Source organism: Drosophila willistoni (assembly GCF_018902025.1).
Source record: "Drosophila willistoni isolate 14030-0811.24 chromosome 2L unlocalized genomic scaffold, UCI_dwil_1.1 Seg196, whole genome shotgun sequence".
Classification (NCBI taxonomy): Eukaryota; Metazoa; Arthropoda; class Insecta; order Diptera; family Drosophilidae; genus Drosophila; species Drosophila willistoni.
In genome coordinates, this window is record NW_025814048.1 from 452,704 (window position 1) to 470,197 (window position 17,494).

Sequence of the window (17,494 nt, forward strand, 5' to 3'; positions counted from 1 at the left end):
AAGGGGCAATTGTGACGGCAATGTGCGGTTGCAGGGCAAAATGCGAGCGGCACTGAATAATGCAATTTTATGCTTTTGCAAATTAAATTCAAAAATGTTTGTGAGGCAAATGTAAATTTAATGCAATAGCCAACAGCGACAGAACCAAAAACCGAAACCAAAACCAACGCACAAAAGGAGAGTCAGAGTCAGCATCAGAACCATAACCATACCAAGCTAAACCAAACCAAAACCAGAACGAGACCCGAGCACGGACAAGCACAATAACCGAAAATTAAAGCCGCACTAATGAGCAGAGTAAAACCGAAAAATGAGCGCAAATGTGGCGACAACTACGTATGAACGTATTAAGGCCTTGCGGGCGCCGCAACGAGTGTTCCAGTGGCTAGTGCCAAAGTGATTTTGGCCAAAAGCAAGAGTGCTTTTTTTTTTTGTGTGTGCAACTTCCTGACGGGCAATGTCAAAATGTGCACAACAGTCACGTTTTTTGGAGGGGCACAGAGACAGAAGGAATGGGAGAAAGCAAAATAACACCACACATTACGGCAAACGATGAACAGAGGTTTTGTTTCTCTAAAGTCGTTTCAAAAAATTCTTTATTGCTTATTAGTTTGCTTGGGCTTGCGATGGGTCATCTCATTGATAGGCATAAAGCCTGCATCACCCAAAGAGCGCACCGAAACCAGGCCCGAGGGTGCTACAGTTATCCAACTAATGGAACCATGATGCAAAGTGAGCCGTAGCCAGGCTTCTGGTGGCAACTGTAAGGCGCGTAAGACTAGATAACGTATAACATTAGCATGTCCTATGATTAGCATATAGGAATCTTGCTCCTGATCGGCTGGTGCTCGAAAGAAATAGCGACGAAATGCCGCCTCAATACGTGGTCCATCACGTTGATAGGCTTGCTGAATATGCCGTGGATTGCGATTCTGAGGCGGATCAGCAGGATATGGTGTGCCCTCACATAGTAGATCACAACGCTTTAGCTTGAGGGGATCGAAATTGATTTGCTTCAGAATAATCATAGCCGTTTCCATAGCACGAGGCATGGTCGAAGCTACCACATAATCCCATGATACACCCATCTCGGATAGACGACGTCCTGTACGAGCGGCTTGAGCCCGTCCCCGATCTGTCAAATAGCCAGGTCGCTCATGCTCATCGGAATATTCACCATGACGGACTAAAAAAATGTGTCGACGTGCCACAGACTTGCTCATTGATGGATTGCTTTCTTGGCTTAAAGAATGAACCATTTTCTTTTGCTCATTTGGGCCACGTTGATCCCAATTGTATATCCATTTACTCTTAATTTCATTGGCGCCTTCGTCACCATCTCCACTCAGATAAGATGTACGATCAATAAAACGCATGGTAAGATAGGTAACTAAAGAGCCACAGCTTAAAGCTCCCAGGGACTGAATAATCCCGTTCAGTCTCATCGAATTAATACCTTTTTTCTTGACTTATTTCTCAAAAAAGTGAAATGTAATTTATTGGAATTTGAGTGTTGAAATTTTATTCAAAGCTAAATTGCGGTCAATGGCAGACAAATTCAGTTGTCAAGTATTTTGCAAGTAACGAACTTTCTTCGAACTTTCCTTTTATGCAGATAGATCTTGGTGAATTCCGATGCTGCTGATTAGCATTGCAAGTCAATTGGTTGACTTGCCTTGGGTTTTCGCCAAAACCAACTTTGCGTCAAAGTTATTTTACCCTTAGCAACTTTTGAGCGGTAAAGTTTTGCGCAGAGAAAGCGAGAAAGAGAAGTTGTCGGCAAATGGTATAAAATGCTGGACAAAGCAGTGACCTGTAAGTCCGTATAAATAATGAAATCTTTAAGTGAGCAAGTCATCACGCAATTTGTGATCCCCCCCTTACCATCCTGTATTCATTTTTGTCCTCAGGATATACCTTTCCATAATAAGTAAGGCCTATCAACAACATTTTCACTGGTTAAGTAACTTTTGCCAAGTTTCTGCTTCATTTAATTTTCGACGCCAAGAACACAAGACCGTCAAAAAGATATCCACAAGTGGCTGACCGTGATGGTGAAGGGTTTCATCATCATTCACCCACCATCATTTTTCTGCTCTTGCTCCTGTTGCCTGTCAGATTTGGCCTAATGAAGTTTCGTTCACAACTGACATGCCGACGCCAGGGGGCTTCCACAGCTCATCCTCTTATCGATTCAAACTGGGGAAGAATGGGAAATAGACAGACAGATTGAACCTAGAATCAATTCAATTGTCGGGACAGTCAAGCTTAATTTACTATGTCTGAAAAAGTTTTCTTTCCTCTTCCTTTGCATTATTAACATAGGGAAATGGATAATTGTCCCTGAGAGGTGACCAAAGGGGGAAGAACATTTTGATTTGAGGAATATGATGTTTTCGTGTAGCTGCTTCATTTCCTTTTTGACAATTTCTTATTACATTTTTTTTTCTGTAATTGGAATTGTGACTGCCCTACAGTTGTCTCAAACGTGCTGGTTTTTACCTACGCTGATTAATTTTTTAATAATTAATCAACACTCAATACATAACTTCCGCCTGCTAATTCCCGTTCGACGTTGTTCACTATAAATAACCTTTTAATGCTGGTAGCGAAACAATTTAGCAATACTAAATTAAAAAATTTCAAGAGTGGCTCTACTCTGAACTCATAATTGTCTCTGTAAATGCCTTCTCATCGTTATGCAGGACTGAATAGCTTTACAACTAGTTGATTGAGAGATGTCAGCTTTAGTATATACGAACCTTTTTTAAAGTAAAAAAAGGTAAAAAATTTAACTCCTATGTCTTATTATACATTAGTCAACACTATTAACTACTTGATATCGTTTTAGCTGTTTAGCCTTCACCCAACTACATAAGTTCTTTAGAGTTGAAAGCTTTATGATACCTAATTTCGCAGTTAATCAACACTGCGACTTAGCAGAGGTGTTATTTTTTTTATTTATAGTGTATATTCAAATGCGTTGCTCGCGTATAATTTAAGTCATATTTTTCAATTTCATCAACGAAAAACCTATTAAATGCAAAGTCCTGGTCTAGTTAAAAGCAAATGAAATGGTCACTTTCCGCTTGCAGAGTAAAAATAGTGCAAAGGGCGTAAGGGCGTGCCATCATTTCCGGCTTGAATTTGCACAAAATTTACACGAATTTGATTATTATTATGATGGCAATTTGCAAAAATGTCATCCTTCAAGCGAATAAAAAGAAGGAAAAGTAGCAGCAGTAGGGACAAAAAATAAAAAGCGCACCAAGAAGGAAAACGAACAAGCGGAAATTTCTCATTGCGCAAAGTGGCACACACACACACATACAGAAAAAACATAGAGAAAAGACTTTGACTATAGAATATACAGGGTGACTGTGCAATAAAAATCTAGAATACTTGCATTTGCTGGTCAAATGCGTAGCTTCTGTCATGCCGCCCCAGCCCCACCCACATGCCACCATGAGAAGGAGGAGCAGTCCTTGACAGGAGCAATAAGAGGAGAATTGTATGGAGGAGCTGCTGAAGTCGTTCATTCCTTCTATACAATTTGTGTGCGCTGTGCTTGGTTGTGTTGGCATTTTTACTTATCGCGCGGTTGGCCATAATTATGGTGGCATGGGCGGCACGTCTTCTTCTCGACAGTGTGCCTGCCTGCCATCCGTATCCTGCTGCAGGATGTTCAATTTTCGTTTGCCTCTTATTTCGCCTTAGTCATTTTGATTTCCTTATTTGCCTTGTCGCACATTTTTACTTCCCTGCCTTTTCATTTTTTTTTTTCACTTTATCTTCCAGTTGCATTAGTTTAAGTGGCCACGCCACCACCTCGACATGTTTCCCCCGGATTTTCTATCTTCTAACACTTTTAATGTTGGGCTGTGCAAAATTATCTTTTGGGCGAAATCAAAAGTTTTCCGCTTTTATGTGGCTTTTCTGTGTTCATGGGGCACCGGCACCCCATGGTTTTGGTGTACTTTTTTTTGGCGGTTGGTTAAAACGATGTCAAGGCCAAAGTCTTGGCGGCGAGTGCGGAAAAATATTGCATCAAAGAGGATAAAACACGACAAGCGCACAACTTTAAACATTGATCAACTTTAATTAGTTCTAGACTTTTGCTAGTATGTGTAGTATTTAAATAATTGACGATTTAATTACGTTTCATAAAATCTGATAGCAGCAGCTGCCAGGCGGGCAGGACACTAAAGGGCTTTGCAGTTTGACACAAGCTGCACATTTGAGGCTTGTTTTAAATTGCAGAAAAACCTAAGCTCAATGATTTGCCTCTGGGCTTGCAATAGTAAATCTTTTTTCTTGCATATTTCAGAGGCGACACAATTGCACAATGAAAACTGCTTGCAATGGGGAAAAACTAGCTAAATATGCAAAGGTTGTAGTTGCCACATACTCTATGGGTGGCCGTTGGGTGCAGTGGGGGGAGCTTAAAATACGACTAGCGCTAGACGTAACAAACACACACACACACACACACACAGAGAGAGCAACGTACACACACATGTTCAACTTAATAGCTCATACGCCATGTTGGCCCTATTGTTGACTGCCCTCGTTTGTTTACGGTTTAGTGGATTAATGTTTGAAATAAAAAATATTACAAAATATAAAAGAGAAAGAAAAATATATCTAAAAAGTGGAGAGAGAGAGAGAGAAAAAAAAGAAGTAGAGTTACCCAAATACATCTCAGGAAAGTAGAAATAACTGCACAAATTGTTGTTTCTTTGAAGTTTAAACAAATCTGCATAAGGTAACACAAGGCAAAAGCCGTTACAATTTATGTGCATAAATGTGGGCCAAACCGACTCCGAAGTTGTTAGACGTTGTATCCATACAGTCTGCTGGTCAAATCGTTGTTGAACTTTTTTTGCATGTGATTCTCCATCCATACAAATATATGTATACTCATTCCAACATATATAAATTATTTATTGTATATGTAGAATATTTGCTTTAGTCCTAAGTCTTGTGCATTTACAGTTTCTCTCCTTCTGGTCATATTTTATTTGATTGTTTTGTGCTTGGCAAGGAAATTTATTTATATTTGTAAAATGTTGCTACGAGTACTTAACGAGATGTGGACATTTACTTTTAGTATGTACATTAATCTCGGTAAATTGATCCCACAAAAAGGCGCACTTATACATGGATGACACAGGAGAGCAGTATTTTAGGTAAAGATCACACAACGAGAGCGAAAAAAAGGTTATGCCACGAGTCCTTTTATCCAATATTTTGATTGGTAGTGCTAAACGAAAAGTCTCTATTTCTGATCTTGTCACTTTCAACCAACAAAAAATTTGGCTTTAAAAAAACGTTCACAAACAAAAGAAAATGTCAAAAATATCTACTAAACATTTTAAAACAATGAAACTGAGCGAAAAGAAGCGTTGCCATATCATTAAGCTTTGCATGAACTTTTTGTTTCAACCCTCGCATCTGCATTTGATGAAAGCGTAATTACATTATATTTTAATACTAATTGCAAGTTCTTTTTGCTATTCAAATAGAAATAGTAAATGCCATTATATTGCCAGCACTTCGATTTTGGGAAAAAAAAAAATAGAAAGTTTCAATTAAAATTGCATTTGGTCTCATTGTTGCCGTTCGTCATCATCATTTTTGGAGGGTAAAACACAGAAACTTTGCCATTTTAAGTATTATTTCTACTAGTTGTCTGAAAGTTTTGTGAAATTTGTTTTGCTTTTATGGTGGATGAGTTTTTGCTGATGGTGTTGTTGTTGGTGGTGGTGGTGGTGTTGTTGCCTCTGTTGTGGTTGTGGGATGGGGTTTGCCTTTTCTCATAATTGAAACTTTCAAATGTAAATAAGGAAAAGGCACTATCTAGTTATATGCTTACACTCAAAGTGGCAAAGTTAATGCATTTACCCCAAATCATAAAAATAATAGAGAAGGAGACTCAAAAACAGAGTGACAGAGATAGAGAGAATACCATTAAAACTTTGGTCAACAATTACACTAACCGAGAAAGCCATAAATATTCATATTTAATAATCATAACTCAAATATAGTACCATCTAAATCAAAATGTGTGGAAATTCCATGTATTTTCATGGTCTGGCAATTGAACTAGATTTGAACATGAATCTGTGTGCATATTGAGGAAAAGGTCAAGGGAAAATAAAGATAAAAGAGCGATGTTACATGTATTTGCTGAAAGAACACCACTAATATATACATACATATGTACATAAAAGAGTAAAAAAAAAAAAACAGACTGAAACACATGTTCAAACAATGAGAGATTTTTATTGCCATGGCATCTGTTTATTTTACCTTTAATAATATTAATCCTTATGTCCATAACAACTTATAGTTTTAGACATTACTTAAATGTTTAACATTTTACATGCAAAAGCTTTATCGGTCACTCCCGTCACCAACCAATGGCCAAATCAGGTCTTATGGAAAATTTTAAATAATCATAATTTGCGTGCATACTAAACAAGCCCAATACCAAATTTGGTGGCTTTAGGTTGTACTAAGCCAGTATACATACCAAATTTGATGTCTGTAGATAGTATAGACTTTAATATACCATTTTACCCTATGGGTATGAAAAACCTTAAAAACATATTTCTGGCGAATTGACTGATATTGACACATTTATATACATTATTTACGTATATCCCTTTCAACCATATCTGTATATTTGTACCACAATTGCCTTAACGTGTTTTCCACACATTTTAAAGTAATTAAAAGTCACAAAAGTTTAGCTTAGTCAGTTTTGAAAATAAATGCCAAATTCGTTTTCTTTGCTTTTATTTTTGTTTATGTCCACGAGTCTCCATGGCGGCGACCTGGTTGGCCCTAGCTTTGGTCCTATGCCGTTTTTTTTTTCTGATTTTTGGTCTTTTCTTCTTTCTGCTGCATTCCTGTTGCCCTGTTTTTGGCTTGTCGCCATGGGACTAAAGGTCGTGGAAGGAGATCGGAGTAGTGCAATGTCAGCTTCGCCATTTAGCCTTGTCACATTATTTGGCTTATACACCCAGAAAAGTCTTGTCTGTTTTCTATTCCTACTTTTTGTTTTTGTCTTTTGCGTTTTATTTTCTTTTCCGTTGCTGTTGGCACTTTTCACTGGTCGCCTAATTGTTGTTGTAATCACCATGCTGACTCCATTCTGCTGGTATTTTTGGCCACCATGACAACCTTCCGCTAGCCGTCAGCCATCGCTTATATTCATTCATTCATGGTTATCCTTTTCCCGTTTTGGCCATTCAGATTTTCGGTTTTAAGTCTATTTCAGTCCCTGTCCCAGCATCCCTTCATCTCTCTCTCCATTAGCGTTTAGAAGTCATCAGCATTATCATCCATGTTACCCACTCTTTATATCTGAGTTGCTGCATGTGTGACATGCTCCACTTTAGTTAAGTTTTTTTTCAGTCCTTTTTTTCTGGTGGCTCGTTCGCTTCAGTTAAGTTTGCAGCCTGTGTGAGATAGTTGCGATGGCTTCCGTCCGTGTTCGTATCCGTGTCCGTGACTGAGACTGAGCCTCTTCCAGTAGCGTACTTTAGTACTTTACTTTGCATCGGATGTTCAATTTCCTTTAGCCACTTCTTTTTTGTTTTAGAGAAAGTTTTTCTTTTTTTTTTTCTTAAAGTTGTCAGAATACCTTTCAGTATAAATAATGCAGTCCTTGTCTATAAAGATGTCAATCTCTTCGATTCTCATCGAACCATATTCCTTGCGTTTCATTTGCATTTTCAACATATACATACATACATATGTATATGCAGTCGATAGCCTCAATTATGCTTATATGAACACACATACGTATTTGTATGTGTATAAATGTATGTAGATACATATGTAAATATGGAATCATGTAGGGCGATTAAATCCAGGCTCAAATGTGGTAAATATGCAAACGAGTGCTCATTGGATGTCTTGTGGATACAAATATTTTAAGTTACTTAACATAACTAAAGACTTTCCGTTCCATTTCTTAATGTGTTTCATATTGGTATACATTGTTGGGCAGATTTCTGCATTTGCAGAAACGACTGAGATTGAACTTAGTTTAAGAAACTGACTAATGAATAATGAAAACGAATAATGAATAACGAATAAAGAATTGTCATTTGAATTAGAGAATCATAGGAAGGAGTCATAAGAAACTAAAATATTTTTTTTATTTGCCACAAGAGACTTAAACTGTTTTACGTTATAGATGTGAAATTTTTCTGTATTTGTTTAATTCGTTTCTTGAAATTGAAAGTTAAAAGATTTGCGTTTTCGATATTTCAACATTTAAAACTGTTGTACCGCGCAAGGGTCACTCTCCCATGGATTAGTAAAATTTACTAATATAAATGAGTAACGGAAATACGCAACATTGTTAGTATTGCATTCACTTACCTTTTTGTAATGCAAAATCGTTTTAAGTAACGAAATAAAGTTTTCTTTAGTCCATTCTTTCCTATTTATTGCAGTCTTTTTTCCTACTGTTGTTGCTGTTGCTTTTATGTATTCGCATGCTAATGTTTCACACCAACTTATGGAACTTTTTGCAATGGCATCCGCGACATTCCCAAGGCCATTTCGCCATTTCTCGTCCACCTTCGTGCACTTTTTGCTCTTTCCTTTGTTTTCTTTTTTGCTTTCGTTGGTGTTGTTGTTGTTCATTTTTTTTTTCTCTCACTCTTTGCATAATGCTTTGTGTGTAGTGATAATAAAAAAGGCGCTTGGGAACTTTTGTTTAAATCAACGAGGCATCTTACCCAAAAGCAAGCAATGGCAGTCAGAATGGCGGCGACCCACTCGGAGCTGAAGCACTCTCCATTCTCTGGCTCTGGCTCTAGCTCTGAGTCTCTGGCTATGGCTCTTCATCTTGCCAGGTCCCCTAACAATTTGTACGCCTCAGTGCGTACGCATTTCTGGGCACTTAAGTTTCTATATAGCCTACGAAACGGCGGCAACTCCGCATCCTTCGAGCCCCGTGCTTCATGTCGATGTTGCGTGCCTTCAAGCGGAGAGCATTTTCTTCTCCTCTAGAGTCAATGCCTAATTTTTGCCATAACGAACTCGCCTCTTATTTTTTTCTTCTGTTTTCCGACTTTTGCTTTTGTTTTATTTAGCCATTGGAAATTTTCATTCAGCAAAAAAAGGAAATCGAGACTGTTTTGCATTTCTCATTAATGGAAGAGGGGAGAATGAGAAAAAGTAGAGATTCGTTGGATCGTTGATGAGTGCAATTAGCAATTTGCATAGTAAAAACTAAATGAATTTCATCTTTTCTCTTTCTATTCTCTTTATTCTCTGCCTTTGCGGTTTTAGGGGAAAGGACCAAAAACAAGTTGGCAAAGTAGCGAGCCACACAATTTTCATAACTAATAAGTAGCTTGTGCTGGTTATCTTGCCGCTGCCACTACAAAAAGCTAGTCAAAAAAATCTCATAAAGCGCAGACTATATACTTTGAAAGTTGTGAGATTACCAAACATGTTATTTTCATTTCTATATGTGTTTTATATGTTTATATATCTTCATTTATATTAAACACTTGAACTTAAGCTTTGGCAACACCAGCAACCACGTTTTATATTTGCAGAAAAGAAGAAAGAATAATCTTCAGTGTGACCAAACTTCATGTCACTTAAAAAACTTAATTTAGTATTGTAAAGTGTAATTTTTGTAAGTGGAATAGGGGTATTCCAACAGGAACATTCTAATGGGAAGTTATTGGAAAAATCGTTAAACATAGCTTCTCTTTAATAAACCAGATAAATGTGGGTTATCTCCTAAATAAGCTAGGAAATTGACACAATGTGATTGTCAAGTTGCTAAAAGTTGAGCGACTTCAACCCGAAATATCATAGAAAGACAACCCATTTATAGGTTCCTATTTTTATAAGGGAATTTGTGCTTAACAAAAATTGAATCTTTTCCCCTTCAGCTAAACCACTTGGGGCCAACATAAAATGCACAGCATACTTTTTTGGGTTAATGAAGAATTTATAAATATTCGTTGTAATTTTACTTATTTCAGATATTTATCAGATTCTTCCCACTTTAACACCGTCTTCAATGTAGTGGCTTTAAGTATTCATGACTACAAGAGGTATATATAGGTTATATATATTTATGCACTTGTAGCATAGTTTATATGGTAATTATGGAAACAGTTCCCTGACTCTGTCTTTGTTTGCTCTACTCTCTTTGTAGTTGTTATGTTTTACCTTCAATTTGGTAAGCGTTAAAACTGTCGGCAATGGACCGTAATTAAACTGTAAGTTCATTTACACAAGCACACAAAAATTATGCAATAATGGGTTGAATGTTGAGTCGGCAGCATTCACCCACCACCACAACACTGAGAAGATAGAGCAAGACGACGAGCAATGTCGACGTTTATATGGTAATGCCCACGCTGCATTTTAATTATTTATTATTATTGTTGTTGTTGGTTCTTTGCTGCTACTGCCTCTGTTATTGTGGAATGCTGTGGCCACCTGGAGGCGCCTTGCTGCGGAGCATGGAAAATGGAGAGCGGAGCAATGGAAAACCGCATTAAGTAACACACAAGTGTAGTAACAAAGCATTTTTTGCTAATTATGTTAATATGAGCACAGACAGAGAGAGACAGACATTGTTCTGTTATACCTGGTCACAATTACAATAGGAAATGATAAACTAATTAACCAGAGCTCTCTAATCCAATTAAAGAAAGCCTAGAAATCCTTTTTTAAAAGAGAATTTGAGGGCTGATTGACCATCATTAAAAAGAAAATTTCATTTAAACATCTTAATTAGTGCCACTGGAATCTAAAATTCAGAACCAATTATACTGCCTAACCAACATCTTAGATTTCGTTCTTGTTTAAAAGAAATCAAAATTATTAATACTAATTTATAAATTCAAGGCCAAGACCACTTAATTTTTTATATTCATTATTTTTTATACTATAATAATTGTAGGTGTGTAGGTTTCCCCAGATTTCTCCATTTGGCTCTTCCATTTGACGACATTTCTTTAACTTTAAAATATTTTTGTAATTCTTTATAAAATATAATTTGAGCCGGCTTGGACTCCAAGAATAATTACTTATTTAAGATGTATAGTTTATTAAAAATAAATAAAGGCTAATATACCGTAAAAAGCTCGAAACGTAGACAAATAATTTTCAAAAACTTTTCAATAAACGTTTGTAGTAAAGTATTTTATATACTTTATACATTTTATATTATATTTACACATTAAGTATAAGTTTTAGATAATAACAGATTTTAATTGCGTTGCTAAAATTTAATAAATTGAAATACTTGCTACATGACAGTTAACCAAAAAAACATAAGAATGTAGAATTTATATTAAATCTAAAACAAAGTTATTAACTCTATTTACAGACAATAAAATCTAAGCCAAAAATATATATATTAGTTTTGTCACATTTCTTTAAGTGTCTCAAAGTTCTTGAAGTTAGAAAACTTACGCTTGTTTTCACTCAGTTCTCATTTAATTAGTTTATTAACTTTGTCCATTTTGTTGTGAAAGTTGTCCGTCTAGTTCATTTATGGATTTTCTAGTAGTTGACATCAACAACTTGAATAGGCTACTCACGTAAGACTTTGGAACGGACCCTATAAACCTGTTCAAGTGTCGACCAAGTCAATTTTCATCGCTTGTAACGAATAACGACAGGTAAATAGAGCCCTTGGTTGTACCATAACTCAACTTGTAGTTCGTGTTGGTTGGTCTTAGGTTGATAGCAACACAAGAACACGACGTCCAAATTTAATTACAACTACATATTAGTTAGTTGCATAAACAACAACTAAAGGAAGTAGCAGCAGCAGTAGAAGCAAAAAATGTTTTGCAATTTCACCCCGAAAATTGCATGACAGGCAGTCAAGCAGTCAGGCGGGTAGTCAGGCAGCTCCTTTCACTTTGTCTTGGACAAACTCCAGGCAATTTTATGCCCTAGCCCACAAAAACTGACGTCTATTGCTTGCCTCTTCGTTGGCCACTACTAAAGCTACTGCTGGTCCCCACACTTTGTCTTTCTCTCTCTCGTTCACTGTCTGGGCCAGGGCCATAAATTATTAAATTTTAACAAGTTTTTATGCAATGCCAAGTTTTAGTCTCTGTTTTTCTTGTCTGCGTCTCGGATCTTTGACGCAAATCGAGCAAACTTACCATGCCTTACTTTGTCAGTGGCCAGCAGCCACTACGTGACTGAAAACTGACAACTACTTCGCCATCGCTGGCAGAGCTCCTCCTATTCCATCATAAACGACCCCTCCCTTGCAACGTTCTCTTTTTTGCCTTCTTACCAACCATGACTTTTTAATTGCAAGCAATGTGGCTACTTTGATTGCCATAATAATATTAATAATAGCAAATTCTGAAACACAATTATTTGTTTTCCTGTTGGATTTTTTCCGGGGCGAAAAAAAACGACTTAAACAACTTTTGCATAAACGAATTATTTTCACAAATACATATATAAAATAAGGAAAAAACTATTGCACATTATTTAGCTAATTAACTATTTTTTTTGTTTTAATTTGAGTGTTTTTTAGCTTTATTTGGTATTCCAGTTGAACGTTTTTATAAATATGGATCCAACTGTATATCCTTTTGGAATTTGCTTAAATCCATATGACTTGTTATCTAGTTTAGAATATGGCAAAAGTTACAGGATTCCCATTTCTCGCAATTACTTGAAATTTCTGTTAACTAATTGCTGTCGTTTTCTAGTTTGAAGAACTGTCCATAATGTATTCATCATGGAATGCGCATTAAAAATGAAAAATTACATTAGCTGAGGTAATTTCGCCTCATCCTCCTTCCCGGTCTCTCATCCCTATTCAGTCATTCATTCCATTTGCCCAGATGCCTTTTACAATAAATTTCAGTCACAATATTGGGGAAATTTCTTTTTATGCAAAAGTTCAGCGTAACGCACGAAATGCGGTTTGTTTATGCGTTCGCTGAAGCGTAAAAAGTCGCACAATGTGACAGTTAAAAATTGGCTGGATATATGTTTTATATATGTATGTATGTACGCATATTTCTGTGTTTTTTGTTTTGTTTTTGTTTTCTTCTTTTTTTACGATCCCGGCTCGGGCAACGTGACGACTGGCGACTGGAAGTGGTTCTGGGTAAAAACGTTAATTAAGTTCTTAAAGGACGTGTTGTGTGGAAGTACTGTTTGCGGGTCTTTATTCAATGTGCCCTGGTATGGCCAGACCGGCATGGTCTGCATATCTCAGCGAAAAACGTTGGCAAAAGGTGAGCAAGAACAACAAGCAAGTGACTGGGGAGCAAGGAAAAGGGTATCAGCTCACATAAATTGATTTCATACCAACTGTATAATTCATTTTCGTTTCGTTTTGCACTTGACTCGTGTACGGCATTGTCCTCCTAGCTATGGATATGAGAATACGTGTTTGTGTTTAAAAAAAAAAATACTCGGTTTACCAACCAACGAACCAAGAGTTGGGTACGCCCAGGCAATAAAATATAATTCATCCAATGCACAGAGGAGGATCTTTAGTGCTAGCAGGGCCACGTTCTTTTATAAGGATTGCAACACTTTCAAAGGAAAGGCTTATTTAAGAATAAGCCCAATAAAAAATTCTTCTTAAACAGATTTTCTTACCTAGCAAAACCCAAATAAAATTTGCCAATTTTCGTTTTAATTTAGAGTTCCCCATACAACTTCTGGATGGGGTAGATATAGATATTGGAAATACATATAAACATTTTAAAATTATTTAAACGATTGCAAAAATAAGCAAAGTTCTGGGCTTTCTCTTCAAAAGTTTAAATCAGGAACCGTAATCTAAAAACTTGTATTATAATTATATATCGATTATTTTAAATTTTCTTCAAGAAAGCTAATTCATTTTGAATAATTTAATAAATAGTATCCATAAAAATATTTTTTGATCAAAAAAGTAAAAATCAAAAATAATAATTCAAAATGATTTTTATTTTTTCGCTCTAAATAAAACTGACTATAAAAACGGCTCAAAATTAATGAACTTTCTTGGAGAAAATCTAAAAAAATTTAATTTTTAAGTGTCTTTCCAAAAATCCATAGATGGTATCGAGTTAAATATATTAGTCTAGTCTATCATTATTTACGGCCCCATGTTTAAATATTTTCTATAGTTCGAATAATAATATTATTAATATTATTAAGCCCTATCTATTAATGGAAAATAGAGAGTCCTGCCAAATAAGTAAGCAATGTTCCGAGAATGTTTGTTGATGCAAAAGAAAAATGTATGATAAACTGAAATTGTAGTAATTGTAATAACATTGAACTTTAAAGTATTCCATCCGCCCTCCTGTCAAGCTAATGAAACACTGAAATGAATCAAAGGGTATATGAATAATTGCATTATCTGAATGACAAATACAACTTAAATTGAGTGTAACTTCACATTGAGCCAATGTGCGGTTAACCACACAGTATCTTTAGAAACCATGACAATTCTCATACCTAGCAATGGAATGTTGGTGTTTGTTGATAACTATTATTCTAAGCATTTAATCGCATTTTAATTGTTTTTCAATCTGTGTGTGTGTGCACAAATACGAGGCAAATCAAAGTGTTTATATTCCATTTGATTGATTGAAAAATATTGACAAAACGTTGAGCTATTCCCTGGCATGAATACCCTCAACAAAAGTATATATGTATATACATACGTATATGGCCGAATAGCCATAGCTTAATGCCATTGGATTATTTATGTATGCTCAACAAATTCATTTCGACAATATGCGACAATGCAAATATAAAATAAACAAATGTAATAAATTTACCGCAATACGTTGAAAATAAATGGATTTTAGACTGGTTTGTTTCATAAAATATTTTTGGAAATACATTATTCCCGTTGTTCTCTTGTACCCATAACTTAATTATTATCCTAGAAGTTTGACTTTTAGTGCTTACCAAAGAAAAAATTGTTTAAATTAAGTGTCAAAAAAAAAAATGTCGTGATCTAGCAAGTACCACAACATACACGACATACAAATCTGTTTTTTTATACCCTTGCAAAAAGGCCGTTCATTTTTCCACTTTGACGGCTATAGGTACGGAAAGAGTAAAAAACAACTTGCAAGGGTATACAAACTTTGACGCGGTCGAAGTTAGCCTCGGCCCTCTGGTTTTCCTTTCCCTAACTTGCATGGAGCTTTATATTCTTTCAGTTGGTAAATATAGAATTATCTCAAACCCAGTTCATCAAAGTTTACTGAGCAAAGAGAAACCACCCTAATTCGCTTGACAAACAACCGTATATGGACAGACGTAAGCAAATAGCAGTAAAACATAACCCATTCAGCGCAAATCGCTCGCAATTAATCATTCAGTTGCGGCATTCAAAATATAAAAAATAAACATGGCAAAAAAGGATAACACCTTTGCAGTTTGCTATAAATAACAAAATATTTTTACTGAGTACGCTGCAAAAAAGTAAGAAAGAACGAGGGAAAAAGCAGTTACATTGTTTTATTTGACAATTTCTACCATTGGTCTGTGTGAGCTGGAATGTGCTTGGCACTTCTTTTTTTTTTTGCCGCTTTCTCCGACGGACAAGTGTGGCCGTTCACACGCTTCTGACTGGGTGTTTGGTTGTGGTCCTTTCTCTCTGATCCTGTCCTTCAAAACAAGCAAACATCAGCAACGGCAGCTAAAAAACGGCATCTATAGAAATGCAAATGCAACAAGAGCAGTAGCAATACTGAAGTATTGTTTGCATCAACACACAGAAACCACAACGCATCTTCCAAAGGAAACGCCGCAATCGGAACTGGAATGGGGAGTAGTAGAAGTTCAAGTCGTTAACTTGACTGACAAACCAACCGTAAAGCAGCCCAAAAGGTAAAGATGAAAATGAAATTGACGAGCTGGGGTGAAGGGTCAAAAGCAAGAAGAAGCAATCTGACAAAAATTCTGTGAGACGATTTGAGAATACTCTGTAGGTTTCTTGCAAAAGGATTTTGCTATGTTGAGAAAGTAATACACCCATGCAGACAGCTGTGGATACTTTTAAAATTTATGGGGCAAATGATTTTCGACACCTCAAAATACCCCAAAACTTATTTCAGATGTACAGGGTATAAAAAAAGAAAAGGGCCAAATATGCAAATATTGAACGAGACAATCAAATATGCAACAGTAATTTTTTGTATCAACTGTCGACAATGGTGAAGGAGAGGTGGAATGAAAGGATGAATGGTTAGCCGAATTCCACTGACTTGGACAGGGGTTGGATGTCATTTGAACTGGCATTATATTTCAGACCCAAGACTCCAAGAACAAAGGGGATTTGGGGCTGGCTGCTCCCTTGACTACATAAACAAGTACAAAGTTTGTGTTTTCCTTTGTTGCTTTTCTTTACTTTTCATTTGGCTTTTTCTTATTTTTTTTTGTATGTGTATATGGACATGGTTCTCAAATAGAAAGTGTTAAATCAAAAGCATCTGGAAATGAAAACTTTAACTCAAGAATTTTAATTAAATAATTTCATTCACTTTTCAAGCTGTTGTTAAGCCGTAAGAGTTACATCATTTGCGAAAATTGTGCTTTCACTAAGCATTATGCCCAAGCAATCCTTGTGAGGCAACCTTCAATTCAAATGATTTATATTTTTGTATAGAAGACGCACATCACATATGTAATATGCATATATTTATAAGCCCCATATACATTTATATGTGTACGTAGATCATGTTGCATCTGTGTGAATATGGTTGGCCTGATGTATATTCAATGTGTTCACAGATGTTTGAAAAGTAATTCACTTGTGTGGCTGCCAAGCTTTGAGTGAAACGTCCTTGGTCCCTCGCTCTTCTCTGCGCCCCCGTCTAGGTTCGTTTCCCATCCATCCATATGCAACATAGACACAGACTTAGGCAATGTTTGTACTTGAGTACACAACTTGTAAATATGTCATGCATCTTTATTGTTTACTCATGCTCTCACCTTTCTTCCACCCTCGATATGTTGCCAATGGATTTTATTACCATAGTTGTTGTTGTTGCTGCTGTTGCTGCTGCTGCTGCTGCTGCTGTATTGCTGTATTGTATTGTGTTTGAGCCTGTAAGTCATATTTGTAGTGTCTTTAAACGGTTCTTAAGTGCTGCCCACATATGAAGGAGGCCCAGAAGAAGATGCAGATAGGTCTTGGTCTCGGTATCGAGTCTCTGGGGTACTATTCTTCAACATTTTTAGCATGGACACAACATAAATACAAGTGTCCTAACTGTCTTACATTTAATTTTGCTAGATACATCCACAAGTAAGGTTGCTAAGAAGTTTTACTGAAGTATTTAAAGAACTTAGAGTTTAGTTTGAATAGAATCAAACAGGCAGATCCTATAAAAGGGTTCAAAAATAATACTTACCTATTTAGAAAATTACATAGAGTGATTACCGAAGCTTTTCCATTGCACTATCTGTAAATGCATGGAAAACTTTTATTCTAACTAACTTT

At 36.2% G+C, this 17,494-nt stretch overlaps 1 protein-coding gene across 1 annotated transcript; it reads right to left on the reverse strand.

Annotated features, from left to right (window-relative positions):
• Positions 1–563: 563 nt before the first annotated feature.
• On the reverse strand, positions 564–1,525 carry LOC6639890 (serine/threonine-protein phosphatase Pgam5, mitochondrial). The gene has a single exon (XM_002062845.3). The coding sequence runs from the start codon at positions 1,443–1,445 to the stop codon at positions 597–599; it is 849 nt and encodes a 282-aa protein (XP_002062881.1). The 5' UTR covers positions 1,446–1,525; the 3' UTR covers positions 564–596.
• Positions 1,526–17,494: the final 15,969 nt, after the last annotated feature.